Genomic DNA, 18,324 nt, shown 5'->3' with positions numbered 1-18,324 from the left:
TGGGGGGAGGGCTGCGTCCCAGGTTCGGGGCGGCTTGGGGGAGACCCCAGGGCACACAGGGGGCACCTGTGGTGCCAACCGCCGAGCACTGTGCCAAAAGGGAATCACCGGAGGGCCCTGTGAGCCGGACAGGTCCCCCCGCCCGCCGCAGGGTCGCCTGGACAGGAGCCTTGTTGCTGGGGGAAGGTCCTGCACAAGGCCACCGCACGCCAAGCCCCACGGGAAAGGTGGCCACCAGCCCCTGGCCCTGGGCCGGGGTTGGCCAGGGCTGAGCCTCGGAGAGCTGCCGAGCTCCTACAGGGCCTCTCCGCCAGCTCCAGCTTCTCCTCAAGAGGATATCTGATAGCACGTCCACAAATTACAGAGGGGCCTAACGACACCCTGTGCGGCTGAGCCCTGCAAGGCAACGTCTTAAAGGTCTGCTGGTGTTAATATGACTCAGAGGTGTCAAGACACGGGGGCACGGCACGCAAAGCCAGCAGCCATCGCGCATGAGTTCGTCCTGCACTTCCAACTCTGCCTTGGAAATCAGAGAGGCCTTCTAAAGAGCAAGAGACAAAATTATATCAAAGGAAGGGGAAATTATAAGCTTGACTTATCTTTAATGTTATACATCAAAATGAAATCTCTGTGATAGGTGGCGAGTGCATAAACAACACGGCGGCTTCTGTCTTTGCTGAATTTAAATGAAAAGTCCCTCTAGATATTAATATGTGGACTTCATTTGTTAGCCGGCTAAGTCAGCGACTTATAACAAAAGCTTTGTAAACAAAAGATTAAACTGAATCGAGCTTTAGAAAATGAAAAGAAAACAAGAGTGAAGTAATCGCAGATCAGACGGGGCTGCTCAGATGGAGATCAGCGCAGGCCGCTGGAGTGGAAAATGTCTAATTGAACTATTTCATTACGTGGAAGTTGATGTCCCTCTCGCAGAATCCAAAATTTTTGTTATCAGGAAAGCTGTGCTGGTCTCCTTCGGAGAGGAGGCGCAGGGGCCAAGGCCCGGCCCTTTGTCTTGCTCCTCGCCTGCCTCGGCCAGGCTTCACACCTGTCCGCCCCTCTGCGGGCCCGGGGCTGGGGACGCAGGGACCTGCTCCTTGCACCCTTCCCGCAGCCCCCAGTCGGGCACCCAGCGGCGCAGCGTGCCACGTTCCCCGTATACTGACCTTGGGCAACCTTTCGGGATCGCCGGGGTGTCTGGGAATGACCTTTTGCAGCCTCTGGAAGCCGTAGTCTATGGTGGGTTCATTAAGGGCTGCGACAAGACAGAGAGGCAGGACAGGTTAACGACCGGCGGGCGTCTCTGGGAGGCAGCCCCCCAGCCGCCCGCCCAAAGCTGACTTGGTCTTAAGGAATGCGCACAGCCCCCTGCCCTAGCCTTCTGCTGCACACAAAAGTGGTGACTAGTTCTAATCCATATTAAACTGGAGACCATCACGGAGGCAGGGACAGGGAACCGGGTGAGTTGTGCAAATGGCAGTGAGGTCCCTGAGTGACAGCCCCTGACACAGCATCCTGAAGACGGGTGTCACTGGCGCCGGACAAGGGTTTGTGGGAAATTGGCCATGATGACATATGCCCAGCTATTGCTGGCCTCGGATTTATTCCCGTGGCCCTTTCTGATCTAGCACGTTGCCTGAGCACTGTCCAGGCCGGGGGAGCACTGGTCTGTACAGCTCTAAGAATCCACGAATGGCTTGCCCTGTCAGCCTACAGCTGCAATCTACCAGCCTCACAAAATTGCCGGCCACAAGTAGTAATTAATCTTTTTATCCCTCAAATTGTAATTTTGACTAGGATCCGTACACGGCCATAAATCAGCGGCACACGCACCGTGGACAGTGCACGGATCTCGGCCGGACCGCAACCGGCTGCACACACGGTGCTTAACAAGCTTTGTAAGGAGCCATCGGGTCTTATTATGGCTCCAACAAAAACTGAGCCCTGAGGCCCAGAGACGCGAGTTACGGGGAAAATACTTATTAGAGCGCATTACTTCTGGATGGAGATACCGCTTTCCGTGGAGCGACTCCACGGTGCGTGGCGGGACATAAATCAGGGGTTTTTCGGAGACTAACAAGACCGGCCGGCCGCCATCTCTTCATTACTCCCCGTGCGCCGTGGGCCATCCGTCATCAGTCACCTCGCGAGTGACAGCGCCCCGCTCGGCAGGCGTGGGACACAAAGGGCCCGGAGAGCCGCGGCAAGGCCTCTCCCATCACCTGACCCCGTCTTCCCAAGCGCTGGGGCCACAGCGCCTCGCACACCGCTCGGCAGCCCGGCCCGCGTGCTCGGGAACACGCCGGGAAGTTGAGGCCCACAATATGATCTGACATTCCATCAAACATCCCGGAGACAAAGGGCCACGCAGGAATGTGAAGTAAGACATTTTCTTGTTAATAAAGCATTGATCCGACGTATTGATTTTACATGACATGGCTTTTGCTGGGATTTCACCCTCTTTTTTCTTTGCAAATAGTAAAGCCCTGTAAATGCCTTGGCGTATGTGACACGGCGAAATTTCTAACTCTCTCTGATGTAAATTCTATGTGTGTAAAACCACTTCATAATCAGACCATTAATCATCAGAGGCTGTCAGCGCTGACTTGGGGGACAATTTGTCATGTCTCTGCCCGGGTCCCAGCCAAGGTGTCAGGCGCGAGTGCAGCCGGGCGGCGGCGGCGTGGACGGGCGGCGGCCGTGGCCTCGCCAAGCAGCCCCGTCCAGCAAGGATTAGATCAAGTGTTGCATTTCTCAGTTGGGGAACGGACTAGGTGGCCCCGTGTGCACTTCCAGCACGTCAGACCTCTCCACTCTCCCGGCTAACCACCGTGACTGCCGGACTTAATGAATCGGCCTGATGAGAGGTGATCAGAAAAGATAGATGGGCGGCCGCTATTGATTTCATGCAAATGCGCGTGACAGGTGATAGGCGCCTTAATGCAAGCTTTCAGAAGCTTTATGACTTGTAATAACTGCACACTCCTGTTCCAGGGGGACGCTCCAGGCCTTCCTCTTCTCGGACCAGCAAGGGCTTCAAGCCGGGCGACAGGAGCTGCCTCTGCACTCGCACACCGGCCCCAGGTGTGATGGCACGGTCCTGAGCACCGTGCCTCCAGGCCAGGTGCAGGCCACAGCAGCAAGGTGCCTGGGGCTGCTGCCCAGCAGGGCCCAGTCGCGCACATTCTGTCTCCACAGCAGGAGCAGTGACAGGTGGTACTCGCGCTCCTGCCAGTGGTCAGGGTGGGGAGGGGGCTGGCCAGTCTGCCCCTAGTCTCCAGAGCAGTGGCCACGGCCACTTGCAGAACCAGCTGGCCCCCAGTCTCCCGCGCTCAGGAACGGGCAGAACCCTTCCCCACCCCAGGCTCGGCCAGGAGGTGGCCGCAGCACATGCGCTGTGCAGGGGAGCCCGGCTGGGCCAGGGCAAGGCGCTGGCACGTCCAGTCAGGGAGCCCCCAACCAGGCCAATCAATACCACTTTCCTGTTTTAGAACTGGGTAATTATGAGGGGGAGAGATTGCCTGACCTTTCACCCGCACTGCATTACTTTGCTGATATTAAGATAAATTGCCTGATTTTGGGTAAACATATGCTGCAATTCAAACTGTCAGCACTGGTTTGCTCAGGGATAATTTGTATTGATCTCTCAGCTTCTTCCCAATTTTGCTTACTGACCTCGTGGATAATTAGAGAAGGAGGCTTGGGCGAGCGTGAGCCACGGGGAGGGCAAAATATGAAGAAGAATAAAGCAAATTTGGTTTATGTTAATATTTGCCGGCTCCCCCACCCACCCATCTGTCAGCACGAGGAGAGCCTCGAATGAACGGACTTGGTTCCCCCACAATTCACTGCCTAGGATCGCTTAGCGCGGCTCAGCCTCTGAACATGTGTCACTGGTTAAATTAATTTGAACTCTACCTTAAACACAACAAAAACAAATGTTATTTTCTGCTGAAGGGGAAAAACAAAACATTTCTCGAGACACGCCGTGCGCTGCAGCCTCCCTGCCCGGCCTCCCACCTCCCCAGGTCCGGCGCAAGCATCGGGGAGCAGGGCCCGCCTCCGCCGCCCCCGCCGCCCCCCGGGATGAATGTATGTGTGAAATTGTATCATTTAAGATATGTCAGATTACAAGGCTGTTGTATCCAGAGTCACAAAACAAACCTCCCCTGTGAAATGTCTCTTTATTAACCGTGCCGTAAGATATTAACATTCGTCATTTAGTGGAGGGCCTTTTATCTGTTTCAAATACATTATCCGTCCTTTTAGAGATAAACTGTATTAGTATCCATTTGAGTAGGCTACCGCGGCCTAATGCATAGTAATTTTTGTTGGAGAGCTTTTATTTTAGAATAAGAAAATTACACAGCAATAAAACCTGAATGAGTCAAAAGCTGGAATAGCCAGGAATCGCATTCCATGCCAAATGAGGCAGGCGATCAGGCGACTATCACACGCAGGCCAGCGTGCAGCGCGGGGCCTACAAATAGGCCCTGACACGACCACGTGCACGCGGCGATCCCCACGCGCTGGAATAGCCTACAGCTCGGGAAGGATTCCTATTTAAACATATTTGAGTGTACTGGAGTTAATCTCGTTACTTTACATGCGTTAAAGTCATAACAGAAGAAGCATTCTAAATATTTAAGTCAGGCCCATGTACTGGGGGATTAATCATACCGCAATTGATAAAATTTTAACGGTCTGTGATGTCAATTCAAGTTGGGATTGCCAGAGCTAATGTGGCAGCCGAGAATGGCACGAGGCCCTGAGCTACAGCTGGGACCAGGGCAGCTCCAGCCAGCCCGATGTGAGCAGAGCGCCCTGACTGCTGCAGCGGGCAGGGACACCCCCGACTCCTGCAGCGGGCAGGGACACCCCTGACTCCTGCAGCGGGCAGGGACACCCCCAACTCCTACAGTCGGCAGGGACACCCCCGACTTCTGCAGCGGGCAGCAGGCAGGGACACCCCCGACTCCTGCAGCGGGCAGGGACACCCCCGACTCCTGCAGCGGGCAGCAGGCAGGGACACGCACACCCTGGCTTGCCCTGGGAAGGCCGGGGCTCATCCGCCCCTGCCTGAGTCCCACACTCAGCTTTGCCACCCCGGAAATGCAGGTGGTGACGTGGTTAGGCTCCGACAGCAGTCCATGAAGGTAGGAACACTGAGCGAAGCAGGGCCACACGGCAAGGACCTTCTGGGGACAGCAGGAATAAGAGCATTCCACAGAGGGAAAGAAGAAGCACTTCCAAAAGTTTGCAGGTAGAAAAACTGCAATTAAAAGATGTTCACCCAGGTAAAGAAAAAAACTGAAATGCAGGTGTGGTGTTTCTTCCCGTGCTCCACACTGCCCATGAACTTCCTGAAGACTCCACAGGGCCTGGTTCTGAGCATTCCCCAAATAAACCTATCTTTTTGTTCCATCTCCCACAAACTTTTCAGTATAACCTAGTAGACATGGCCAGGGTGTGTGTGTGTCTATGTTTTCAAACAGCAAACTCAGGGGGAAAAAAAATTACCCAAGAACCTGTCTTCCACGCAAGTCGTCCTGGCTTTGTTAAGCAGGTACTACACGCCTGGCAGTCAGCGGAGGGAAAGCTGCCCACAGGAGCATCAGACGAGCAGCAGCCCAGGCGAGGCTGTGGCCTGCTGCTGCCCAGACGGGCAGACAGCCCTGGGCACCCGCTCAGCCCAAAGGCTGCCCGCCTACACACAGGGATGGACAGCAGGCAGGGACAGTGGCAGGAAGGAGGGGCCCTGGTGACAAAGCGTCATTGTCACAGCGACCTCCTGACCATCCTTGCCAGAGAGACCTGGCCAGTAGCCCAGCAGCGGCGTGCAGTACGCCTGCGAGTGCAGCTGGCACAAGGGCTCTGCCCAGCACGGTGGGGGTGCCTGACTGGTGCCCTAAGAGCACAAGGGGGGCTCGTGCGGGTAGCAGACGAGCCGCGTGGAGCGGGCCCCATGAAGAGTGGTGTGGGAAGTTCTCGGTTTGGCGTGGACCCTCCTCCGCCTTCAGAAACCTGACTTCAACAATGAGAACAGGAAGACATCCGCTGCTCCCCTCCAGCTGCCGGCTGCAGCTAGTAAATGAGTCCCAGTTTCATTTCAATAATGATGATCTTCCTGTGACTTCCCAATCACGCATTTGTCATAATGCAGTAATTTTCTAGCTACAAACAGATCCTCGTAATGAGGCAGTTTTTCACATTAGCAACATAGCTACATAATAAGAACATCTGCAACTCCTTTTCCGAGGGACAAGAACGGGCTTCAATTAAGGCAATGGGGATTGTTAAATAAGATATAGTGTATTTGACTAACTGGGATGCCCAGACCTTGCCCCAGCCGACTGCAGGCCGTCAGCGTGCCTGGATGAACACAGGTTGTAATGTGTAAAAATTAAATAAAGTAAAATTAAATTGCTCAATACAAACACATTCCTCTAGAGGGTGTTAGTGATTTCAGTGACAAAGTGCTATTTGCTGACAAGTAGTTTACACATTAACCAGCTGAATCCAAGGGGGAAAAATGCCAATAGCAATTATATCACCTTGAGGTTATTAAATGTCCCACTGATAAGTAACTAGGTGGACTTGACCAGGTGATAAGGACCGCTGTGAACAAATGACTGTGCAGTGAAGGATGCCTCCCCACCCTGCTGTTCCCACAGATAGCTTTGCTTTCAAAAATGACTGTATAAAAAGTTGCATTAAAAATGTGTGGCCACAGAAGACAAAATTGATATCTCGCTCTCCCTGAATCCCTTCGCCCCCACCGGAGTCCCTTCAGCATTCCACCTCAAAAACATCACACAAAGTCTGCCAATGCTTGTTTTTCCTGCCTGTTTTTTTGGCTTTAAAATGATGCTAAGTTCTGCACTTTATCATCAACTGCCTCCTGCTACTGCATTTCATCTATAAGAAATTCAGATGCTCGGGAAATTAAAATTTCAAAGATCTGCTGCAAAAAAAAAAAAAAAATCAATGGGGCAAGATCAATGCTCATAGAAATTTCATGAACTTTGAACTGATCCGAGCATGACGATGAGGGCGGCTGGCGGATGAAAGCGGCCGGGCAGCGAGAGGAGGGCTGTGTTTTAGATGGGATTTTTGCTTTCATATTTTGTCCGACAAAAAAATTAATTTTTAGTCCATTTCAGTAACAAGCAAAATAGAGGGGGAAGAAAAAGGGGGACTCGGGCTTCCCCACATGACGGCAAGTAATCCCCGGCTCCTTAAGAGCACCTCATGCTTTGCTCATTCACGCAGGCACGAAATGAAATCGGCTCCCTTCCCAGCCCATTGCAGGTGCAAATTAATATTGTAAAATGAAGATCAATACATGGACAGGGCCAAATCAATAGTGGCTAAATTATTGCTGCATTTTCCTCCTCATTCAAGATGAGTTGTGTTTTCCTCTCAAAGTCAATACTTTGCAGCTTTTCTCATTAATTTCTCAATAAATTTGGCAATGAATTTCAATCACACAACCCGGCAGGGTGAGCCAGACCTTGTGCTGGTGGGCAGGGGGGGCACAAAGGCCAAGGGGCACAGGCATCCCTCAGCGGGGTGCCACCCATACCCGACCCACTGGCCCAGGGGCTGCCCAGGACCTGGCATGCCAGGAGGCTAACCGGGGACCGCCCCGGCCAGAGAGGCTTGGCTTTCACAGTTTCCTGGCTGTGCCTGGGCCCAGAGGGGGGTGAGGGATGTCCAAGCCAGCAAGGGGGGGTGGGGCTCGGTCTGCCCAGGGCCAGCCTCCATTTGACTCCCGTGCCTGCAACATCCCCGCACCACCTCCCACCCCCAGCTCTGCGACCTGCCTGGTATCTTCTACAAGTCACGTGGGGACGGAAAGCACCGCTCCCGCTGTCTAATTGGAGCCGAGAACTGCTGCGGCATTCAGAGACGGCGCAGCCAGGCCTCCTGCACAGGGACCAGCTTCCATTCACGCCCGCCTGGCAGCGGATGGCAGCATTGTGATGTGACACTGAACGCAGAAAAGGGGACAGCTCGTCTTCCTTGTTACCAAAATAATACCCTTGCTGACAAGTATTGGACTGCATTCAAGCAGTTCTGTTTACACACCTCCAAGAATACACTGGATTGCAGCTTCTATAGTTGGGTCGAAAAGATACCCACCAAGCCCAGCCCACGGCCGAGGAAGGCCAGTGCCCACGGCACGCCCCACAGGCTCAGCCACTGTCTGCCTCCGGGGACAGGGGCATGGAGACAGCAGCTCCCCGAAACAGGCTTGGCGACAGGGACACAGCCGTAGCACCCAAAGGCTGCCGTGCTCACATCTTAACCCCGAAGCATGGGAGACCTCGGAAGCAGGAGGAGGAGGGATGCCACAGCATATGGAGATCCTGTCACATACCACCATGCCCCTAGAGCAAGCCGCATCACAGGGCACGCCTCCAGCCGGGTGCTCACACCCCCTCATAGGAAAGCTGGGTCCCAGGCCCGGCGCGGTGGCGCAAGTGGTTAAGGACCTTGCCTTGCACGCCCGGGATCCCATATGGGGGCCGGTTCTAATCCCAGTGGCCCCGCTTCCTATCCAGCTCCCTGCCTGTGGCCCGGGAGAGCAGTCGAGGACAGCCCAAAGCTTTGGGACCCTGCACCCATGTGGGAGACCCGGAAGAGTCTCCTGGCTTCTGATCGGCATAGCATTGGCCGTTGCGCTCACTTGGGGAGTGAATCAGCCCGTTGCGCTCACTGGGGAGTGAATCATCGGACGGAAGATCTTCCTCTCTGTCTCTCCTCTCTGTATATCCGCCTTTCCAATAAAAAGAATAATAAAAATAAATCTTAAAAAAAGAAAGAAAGAAAGCTGGGTCCCATCTCAGAGCACGTGTGTTCAAGTCCCACCAGCCCCGCTCCCGACAGCAGCTTCTGCAGAGCGTGGGAGGCGGCCTGGACCAAGTTCCCAGCCCGAGTCAATGTGGGCATCTAGGGCGTGAGCCAGCACACAGCGCAGCTCTCGCTCTTCCCTCCAAATTAATAAAGAATTTCTGTCCCAGAGCACAGGAAGAACACGCCCAGCATCCCACGTCATCAGAGGGAAGAGGAAGTTCTTAAACTCCAAGCAGGCAGCACGGCGCTCGCAGGAGCCGTCCACGCAACGGATGTGCACACTGAGCCAGCGGAAAATCTCCGTGCAGAGGTACCAGGGACACAAGCTCTGAATGCTCAGCCTCCGTCCAAGGCCGGACGTGGGCCCCATCCCCGCTGAAGGCAAAAGGCCTTGGCTACCTCCCCACAGGAGGGTCTACCCAGGAGGTCACTGCCCACCACAGACCCCTAGTCAGTGCACTGACTCCCAGGAGTGCTGAGACCTGCCAGGCTGCTTGAAGAGGCTACCCCAGCACAGAGGCCATCTCCACATCGGGGCTTTGGGGATCCCATGTGCACCTGGTGGCTCTCTGCAGGCCATAAGAAACTCACGCACAGGCGTGCCCAGTAGCATCTGTCACACTCCCCCAGTGGCCCTCGGAAGGACGTGGTCGGGCATGGAGCCCACATCCTGACACGTGACATATGGGGAGGACCTGGCAGATTTTACGCCAAGGGAAGCCCCTGGTGGGTGGCCGCCACCATGACATGTCCACAACAGGCAAATCCAAGGAGACAGGACTCAAAGGAGCTGAGGGCAGTGAGTGGAGAACGAGGTGAGCGAGCAGACACAGTGCATGCTCTCTGCAACCAGCGTCCTCTGCCTTAGGGATCAGTGCACGGCCTGAGGAGCCTCCAGCCACATGGAGACACTGCAGGCAACGATGGGCGCAGGTACGGCTGTGCTGTGAGGTCACCACGCCTGTGAGGTCACCAAGCATGTGAGGTCACTGTGCCTATGAGGTCACCACACCTGTGAGGTCACAACACCTGTGAGGTCACCAAGCGTGCGAGGTCACAAAACCTGTGAGGTCACCATGCCTGTGAGGTCACCATGCCTGTGAGGTCACTGTGCCTATGAGGACACCACGCCTGTGAGGTAGGTCACCACCTGTGAGGTCACCACGCCTATGAGGTCACCACACCTGTGAGGTCACCATGCCCACGATGTCATCTGCCCCATAAGGTCACGCTGCTCTGAGGTCACTCCTGCTAAGTGAGGCCCTGGCCACCAGGGCTGTGTATGACACGCACACAACGCACTTCCCCAAAGCCACCTCCACCACTGGTACATAACTAGAATAAAGTTTCCTCGGGGCCAGCACAATGGCTCAATTGGCTAATCCTCTGCCTGCAAACGGCAGCACCCCATATCGGCACCAGTTCATGTCCTGGCTCCTCCACTTCCCATTCATCCTGCCTGTGGCCTGGGAAAGCAGCAGAGGACGGCCCAAAGCCTTGGGACCCTGCACCCATGTGGGAGACCTGGAGGAGCCTCCCAGCTTCAGAGCAGCCCTGGCCATGACAGCCATGTGGGGAGAAAACCAGAGGATGGAAGACTTCTGTCTCTCCTTCTCTGTAAATCTGCCTTTCCAATAAAAATAAATAATTTTTTTAAAATGATAAAACCCCTTAACTGTACATTATGAATGGGTGACCAGGATGGCGTGTGAACGATATTGTAGGTGGAAGTATTCCAGTCTGGATCACAGTATGCGATCCAAGTTCACGGGACAATGGAATTAAACCAGTTTGTATGTTTATAAACTAAATAAACTATATTTTGTTAAAGATTTATTTTTATTATTATTTTTTATTATTATTGGAAAGGCAGATATACAGAGAGGAGAGACAGAGAGGAAGATCTTCTGTCCGATGATTCACTCCCCAGTGAGCGCAACGGGCCGATGCTATGCCGATCAGAAGCCAGGAGCCTCTTCTGGGTCTCCCACGCGGGTGCAGGGTCCCAAAGCTTTGGGCCGTCCTCGACTGCTCTCCCAGGCCACAGGCAGGGAGCTGGAAGGGAAGCGGAGCTGCCGGGATTAGAACTGGTGCCTATATGGGATCCCAGGCATGCAAGGCTAGGACCTTAACCACTTCGCCACCGCGCCGGGCCCAATGAACTCTATTTTGTATAGACGTTCATCTGGAAGCGCCGAGAGCATCAGGCACTCGGAGCTGGCCTGTCTGCAGCAGATGCAGTCAGCGGCTGTGCACAAGAAGACCGGGAAAGCCACATGGGTCCGTGGACCACCCCTCTCGCCCCCGAGTCTTCTGAGCAAAAAACCAAACAAACAAAAAGTTCATATCGTAGCTCCTTTCTTCTTTCCTTCCTCTTTTCTAGAAACTAGACGGAACTTTACTGCTTCATTATCCTGTGCTTTGGCTGATTACAATCTAACCCTCCGAAACAGATGAATGCCAGTCACCCAATGTCAGTCCCTAAGCTCAGCTCTTGGCCCAGGACACTGGGTCCTGTCTCAGGCCAATCAGCCACTGTCCCCCAAAGTCCCTAGGCCTGAACAGCCCCAGATACACAAGGCCACCCTGGTCTCAGCTCAGCTGCCTCCAGGCCACTCAGAGCAGCCCAGGTCCAGTCCTGGGTGCCCCCGGTGGCCTGCACCAAGCATTCCCCTCTGCCCCCACATGTGACCTAGAGTCCAGCAGGGCCGTCCCTCCATAGCCCATGCCACACCAGTTCCTTTACGTGCAGGACTCAGCACTGGGCTGCCAGGCAAACACAGAACTGTTCTCCTGGGCCAGGGACCCACTGCCAAGGGAGCAATGGATCATCCCCAACCCTGCAACCCACCTACGAGTGCCTGTAAGGGTCCTGGCACGCTGACTCAGTGGTTAAATTCTTGCCTTGCATGTGCCTCGCAGCATCCCATATGGACACTGGTTGTAGCCCTGGTTGCTCCACTTCCCATCCAGCTCCCTGCTTGTGGCCTGGGAAAGCAGTAGAGGACGGCCCAAAGCCTTGGAACCCTGCACCCATGTGAGAGACCCAGAAGAAGCTCCTGACTCCGGGCTTCAGTTCTGCTTAGCTCCAGCTGTTGCAGCCATGTGGGGAGTAAACCAATGGATGGAAGGTTTTTGTATCTCTCCTTCACTCTATAAATCTGCTTTTCCAATAAAAATAAATAAATCATTTGAAAAAGAGGAAAAGAGAGAGAAACGTCCCTCCCCCCACCCCCAGTCGTGCAACGGCCTCACTTACACCTCTGACCCAGGACAAGCCTCGGACAAGGCTGTGTGTTCACAGGCCACGAGGGGCTGCAAGGGAGCCTGGATGGGGAACAAGGACCCCGGAAGAATGGAACCCCAGATCCACTTGCCCAGCAGCCCTGTGTGCCAGCCTCGCCAAGGTCCTAAGGCCAACTGGGGTGTTGGGTCCTGGGATGGGGCTCAGACACCAGCAGGGCTCGGAGTGGGGGCTGCTGAGCTGCTTCTGCAGGAGTCCCACACAGTCCATGTCCCAAACACCTCCCCGGCTGTTGCTGCGGTTCTCTTAAAGCTTTCTGCCGTGAGCGCTTTGGAGAAATGTGTCTTCCAAGGTTGTACTTGAGGGAATGGAGGCTGCGGCCACAGCAGGCATGTCACCTTCAAAGAGGGCTTGGAGAGGCCTCACTCCTGGCAGTCCCACCACCTCCGCATGGCACACACCACAGCTCGGGCACACGCCCCCAGTGCCATCCAACCCGAGAGCAAGCAGCTGCCAAGACCCTCTGGTACTAAGACCTCAGGGGTCCTTGCTCCCACTGGGGAGACGTGAAGGAAGCTCCAGGCTCCTGGCTTCGGCCCGGTCCAGCTCTAGTCATTGCAGCTATTTGGGGTGTGGCCCAGCGGATGGGAGTTTTCTCTGTCTCCCCTGCTCTCTGCAACTCTTTCAAATAAAAACATAAATTAACTCATTTTTAAAAACAAAATAGGGCCTAGCGCAGTAGCCTAGCGGCTAAAGTCCTTGCCTTGCATACACCAGGATCCCATATGGGTGCCGGTTCTAGGCCCCAAGGCCCCGCTTCCCATCCAGCTCCCTGCTTGTGGCCCGGGAAAGTAATCAAGGATGGCCCAGAGCCTTGGGACCCTGCACCCGCACGGGAGACCTGGGGAAAGCTCCTGGGTCCGGATCGGCACAGCTCTGGCCGCTGCGCTCACTTGGGGAGTGAATCATCGGACAGAAGATCTTCCTCTCTGTCTCTCCTCCTCTCAGCATATCTGGCTTTCCAGTAAAAACGAATTAATCTTTTTAAAATAAATAACTAAAACAAAATAGAAACCCATGCCTAACTTTCCATGATATGCATTTTCCATGGTCAGGTCGAAGGGTCCTTGTTGGCATGGAATTCACCAATTTTCCCACCAAAATAAACTCCTTCCGATCCATCTGTATAAACATTCCAATGCACCATACAGTCAGTCAGACACCCCCTGACTGGCACGGCCGGCCTGGCACCAGCTGGGGCTCCTTGGCCCTGCTGGACCCCACACCAGCCATGCTGTGCCCACTTAATGCCAACCTCTGCACCGCCCCGAGCCTTGAGAAACAGACACAGCCCGTACATCCTGCCACCTGCTCTGTGGCTCTCCTCCAGGGCACTCCAACCCCACCACCACGGAGTCTCACGGCACAGGTTGGTGGGGAAAGAGCCTGGGGCCTGCGCCCGCCCCCCGCCACCTCCCAATCCCTAAGGCAAAACCAGGCGACCCCTTCGTCCTTCAGGCCAGATGGATGGCCATCGGCTCCAGGCTGCGTCCCGTCAGCTTCGGAGCTGGAGTCAGCCCCTTCACCTTGACACAGGAACTTGGTGATTGATCAGCCGGCCGCTCCTCCGGGTGAGCTCAGCCCGGCGGCATGGCCAGTCGGCTGTGTGGAGCGGCCCTGGTCACAGGCGCTTGGAAAGCGACCAAAGCCCCTCTGATGACAGACAAATGTGTCTTGTTAGCACCAGCCCAAAAGCGCTTGACTTGTACTAATAACAAAAAGGCCAGGCCGGTCACCGTGGGTCCAAAGACGAAGCACCCTGTCACCAGCCTGGTTGGGAAATTAGCAAATAATGTTCTTTTCCTTGATAAATGGGTGACAGCTTCCTCTCACCAATCATTCCTAACGTTTTGATGCATGCCTATGATCCCACTGGAGGGGCAGAAAAGTTTACCGGCTCTCAATTTTCAGATGATGAATGGAACTCTCTAAATGTGCGATCTCTGTATGAGGTATAGTTCATTTTAAGCAATTCTGGTAAATGGTGTCACTGATTAGGACAAATAGTCTACTTGTGCAATAGCACAAACGGTGTCTCATTCTCCCCGGCCTCCTTCGAGACGAGAAGAGGGGACAGCAGTGACCCCGATGGCCCGCACGGTACACTCTTTTAAAGGGACAGGGCCCCGGATGTAACCTCCATCACCTAGCAGGCCCACTCACAGGTAGGCCCATGCCACTGGGTGTCACGTTATCCCTGTGGCTGCAAGGCAAGGGGTAGGCACTGAGGGGCACCCAGGTGCCTGCCCTTTGTGGCTCTGCCTCCAGGGCCCAGCGGGACCCCTGAAAATGACCTCATAGTGACGGCTGCTCTCCACTGCAAGGAGGGGGCTGAGGCGGGATGCGTGCCACCCCCACCCAGCATAAGAACACCTGCCTTCTGCTACCTGTCCTTGGGCAGACAACTAAAGCAGAGGTTGGGAGGAGACGCTGGGTTGCTTCCAACACTCATTTATTACGTTCATGTACTTGAGAGGCAGGGAAACCGAGAGAGATCTTCCATCCGCTGGCTTACGCCCGACATGCCTGCAACCGTCAGGGCTGGGCCACGCTGAGCCCAGGAACATGCAATGCCATCCTGCTCTCCCACGTGGGTGCCAGAGGCCCAGACACTCGCGCCATCGCCCACCGCATCCCAACATGCATGAGCAGGAAGCAGAAATGACAGCAGAGAAGCCTGGTTCCTAACCAAGCGGCGGCTTAATCCACTGTGCCATGAGGGCTGCCGCTCACGGTGGAGTCCCAAGCAGGCCTGGAGACGGCCAGAGCTGGACACAGGCCCCAGAGCTGTTCCGCCACTGCATAGCTTGAGGGAAGCCATGGTGCCGCAGGGACTGTCACAGGTGACCTTGGGAAGGATAGACTTCCTGGACACCCCTGTCATGAGCAGCTTCTTGGGCCAAGAGAACCAGCAGGGCCGCAGGTGGGGCCTGGCCTGCATGGGGGCAGAGCAGCACAGCCCTGGGCTGCCACGGTGGGCATAGCCCCCTCAACTGGGCTGGGCCGCCTCGGGCTTCTGAGCTGTGCAGCAGCATCTGCAGCTCCCTGCGTCCTCAGCTGAGGCCAGGGGCTCCCCGTGGACAGCATCAGGTGGTTGGCATGGCAGGATGGCATTAGCAGTGAGGTTGGCATAGTGAAGTTGTGTGATTTGTGGGTAGCAATGAAGTGTCATTTGCTCCGAGCACACGAGTGATTTGGCCAGGTGAGGACTGGCTGGAGTGGCCCTGGCCACGGGCACTGGATTCCACATATGGTGTCGACACCCACAGTGCCATGAGCGTGCACACGTGCCCCCACTGCACAAGAGGAAGGGGGGTTACACGCAGAGGGCACAGTGTCACCCTGTGTGGACAGCGTTCAGTAACATCGCCCACGCCCCAGGCCTGTGCTCAGTCTAAGGGCATGCTCTTTCTAGAGCGGAAATGCCCTCTGCACTCACTGGCTGAGTGTCGCAGGCCAGGAGCTGAGCGCACGCCTCTGTGCGGCCACTCCCGCCCAAGGCACGAGCTGCAGCCTGGGCCAGCCAGGTCATTGGCCAAGAGTGCTTCCTGGGTCCACTCTGGGCACATCTATACTGCCAACATCTTGGGCCACAGTGACACGTTCCAACCGCCATGGGGGCCGTGGTGCTTCCTAGCAAGCTGTGGTCACTTCTTTAAAGTGAGGCTGGGCCCACCGAGCCGCGGGGGTGGCAGGGCACTGAAGGGTCACCCTGGCTCTGCTCACGGGGCGTTGTTCTGCCACCAGGCACTCCAGGAAAGCACAAAGGCCCGTGCCCTCACGCTCACACGTGGGAAAAGGCGTCTGTGAAAGTGGCTTTGGCGATAACTTCAATTAGGAGCGTGCAAATTCCAATCTGTCTTAATCAAACAACACCATAATGCTTGTATTCTAATTAAAAATAATTCCTTTTATTACTCTTCACAATCTGATTGAAGAAGGCAGAACCGCCCCATCGCCTCGGCTCTGACTTCCTCAGGTAGGGTGTTGCTACACTCTTTTAATTACTATTAAACAAGCAAACGCTACACTCTCAGACAAATATTAAAACAAGCTTACACTCGGTTATTAATTTGCACGATTCACTTTTAAATGCAGCAAATATCTCATTAATTTAATTTGAGGTGCCCACCAGCTTATATTGCCTTTTACAGTCGAGAAGGCAATTCGCCATTAACTGGCAATTACATACACAGTGACTGCTAATTCCGCCACTTCAAAACGTTCCCTCATCTCCGACCTTCCAACGGGGGAGGCACCGTGGGATACAAAGAACCAGCATGGAGGCTGCTGGACATGTCCTATGTGACTCATTCGTTTAATTCACCGTGCTCATCAACTGACCTGCCACAGCCGCCCAAGGTAATCGTGTCCTGGAAACCAGGAGGGCAGTGGACAGGACCCGGACGGGTGGGCCCGGGCCCGGTGGGCGGACAGGCCGTGCGGCGGAGCGCCGAGTGCCCACTCGGGGTTGACTAGTCAGGTCTGGTCCTGCCATGCCTGGTGTCTCTCAGATCACTGTAAACAGACCTTGCAGGCCTTGCGCACAGAAAGCCAGGCCTGGGTGGGCGGCCCCTCCTTCCTCAGCCCAGGCCTGGCCGCCCCACGCCGGCCTCTCGCCGGGAAGGTTAAATGTGAGGGTGTCCCGGCAGCCTCTGGGGCCGGGGACACTGATGGGAACCAGACGCTTGGGGACGGCGCCCGGGCCGGGGCGCCCAGCGGGTCCGGCTCAGTTTTCAGCGGGAGTGCAATTCCCGGTGATTAGCTCGTTGTCCCCGTCAATTTCGGGGCGCTGCAAATCAGACAGAAGCTTCCAGGTCAGACAGGCTCTGACCCCACTGTTCCTTGGCTCCCTGGGCGCACACAGCGCGTTTGAAATGTATATTCCTGTGAATGACGGGGGTGGGGGTCATAAATTAGCCTCGCGCCAGGAAGGGCTGGGCTGCTTGAATAGCCACATTGAAAATGCCCGTTTCTGGAGAAGAGCAGCCCGGCCTGTGGACACCACAGCCCCTGCAGAGCAGAGGGCGGCTTCCTGCACAGGCCCACGTGGCCGTCCCAACCAGGCGACACACCACAACTCAAGAGCCAGTCAGCCTCTCACGTCCGAAGGTTCACCCCAGGGGCTGCCCAGAGAGCCCCCTGCCTACCCCCCTCCACCCTCGCAGCTGAGGCAGCCAGGGACGCCCTGGCCTCCGGGTGGGGCGGCTCCTCCCAGCTCTCCCTTCACACTGGCCTACACTCACGCACTGAGCCCCACGCTGTCTCTACCACCTGGGCATCCCCAGCTGCAGACAGCAAAGCAGGCCAAGAAAGGAACTGGCTCTTTCAAGCCCTTTGCTCTTCATCTCAAAAACAGAGCCAAATAAAAGCAGGGGGTCTCCACGCTCCAGCACAGGCCCACCAGCACAGAGCAGTGGCCCGTGGAAAGCACCTCCTGGAAACTCAGCCATGACAGGTGGACACTCTGCACGGAACCTCAAGCAGACCAACGCTGTCCTGCCACGTGCCTCACGCAGCGAGACCCGAACCCACACAGGTCACCCGGCTCAGATGAGCGCCTGCCACAATACGTGGCTCAAGACGTGGATGGGTGTCCCACAGGCGCCACCACCGCCATGTTCGGTCCCCGTAACTGTCCACAGAGGACCTGCCACATGTGGCCTGCCTCATGAGGCCCAGCTGAGGAGATGGTTAGGCACCAGACACCAGGTTTATAGCCACCTGCAGCGCGCAGAGCCTGTCTGGTGGCACCTGCTGTGCAGACTAAAGGGCACGGCTCCACGGCAGCAGGGGGCATGAGGCGGCATGCTGAGCGTGCACGTACCTGCGGGCTGACGACTTCTACAGGAAAACAGCTGCACTGCCAGAGGGGCCCCACCAGGGCCCGGCTTCCCTCTGTCCCCAGGCAGCTGGTAGCCACAGCGGCACCGTGACTTACAACAGGGTTACATACAGCCTGGTAAGCCCAGCACACAAAGGAAACACCAGACACCACATGAGGGTCCCAGGTTAGAGGCCGGTGTCCCACAGGGAAGCTACGGCAGGCAGAGGCCACTACACTGTGATCCAGCTCCCTGTCAGTGGGAGAGGCAGCAGAAGATGGCCCCAATGCATGGGCCCCTGCCACCCATGTGGGAGAGCCAGCAAGCCAGGCTCCT

General features: G+C 55.7%; 1 protein-coding gene across 12 annotated transcripts in view; it reads right to left on the bottom strand.

Annotated features, from left to right (window-relative positions):
• The window catches only part of EBF3 (EBF transcription factor 3), a 114,296-nt gene that overhangs the window by 8,458 nt on the left and 87,514 nt on the right, over positions 1 to 18,324 (bottom strand). For all 12 annotated transcript variants that reach the window (XM_040991733.1, XM_040991730.1, XM_040991725.1 and 9 more), the window contains one exon: positions 1,167 to 1,255. In XM_040991733.1, coding sequence (XP_040847667.1) covers positions 1,167 to 1,255 — 89 coding nt within the window. The remainder of the gene's footprint in view (positions 1 to 1,166; positions 1,256 to 18,324) is intronic.

This window comes from Ochotona curzoniae, unplaced genomic scaffold (assembly GCF_017591425.1).
Source record: "Ochotona curzoniae isolate NIBS_2020 unplaced genomic scaffold, NIBS_Ocur_1.0 contig_66, whole genome shotgun sequence".
NCBI classification, from domain to species: Eukaryota; Metazoa; Chordata; class Mammalia; order Lagomorpha; family Ochotonidae; genus Ochotona; species Ochotona curzoniae.
Note: the sequence above shows the minus strand (reverse complement) of the source record. Positions and strands in the feature narration are given on the sequence as shown.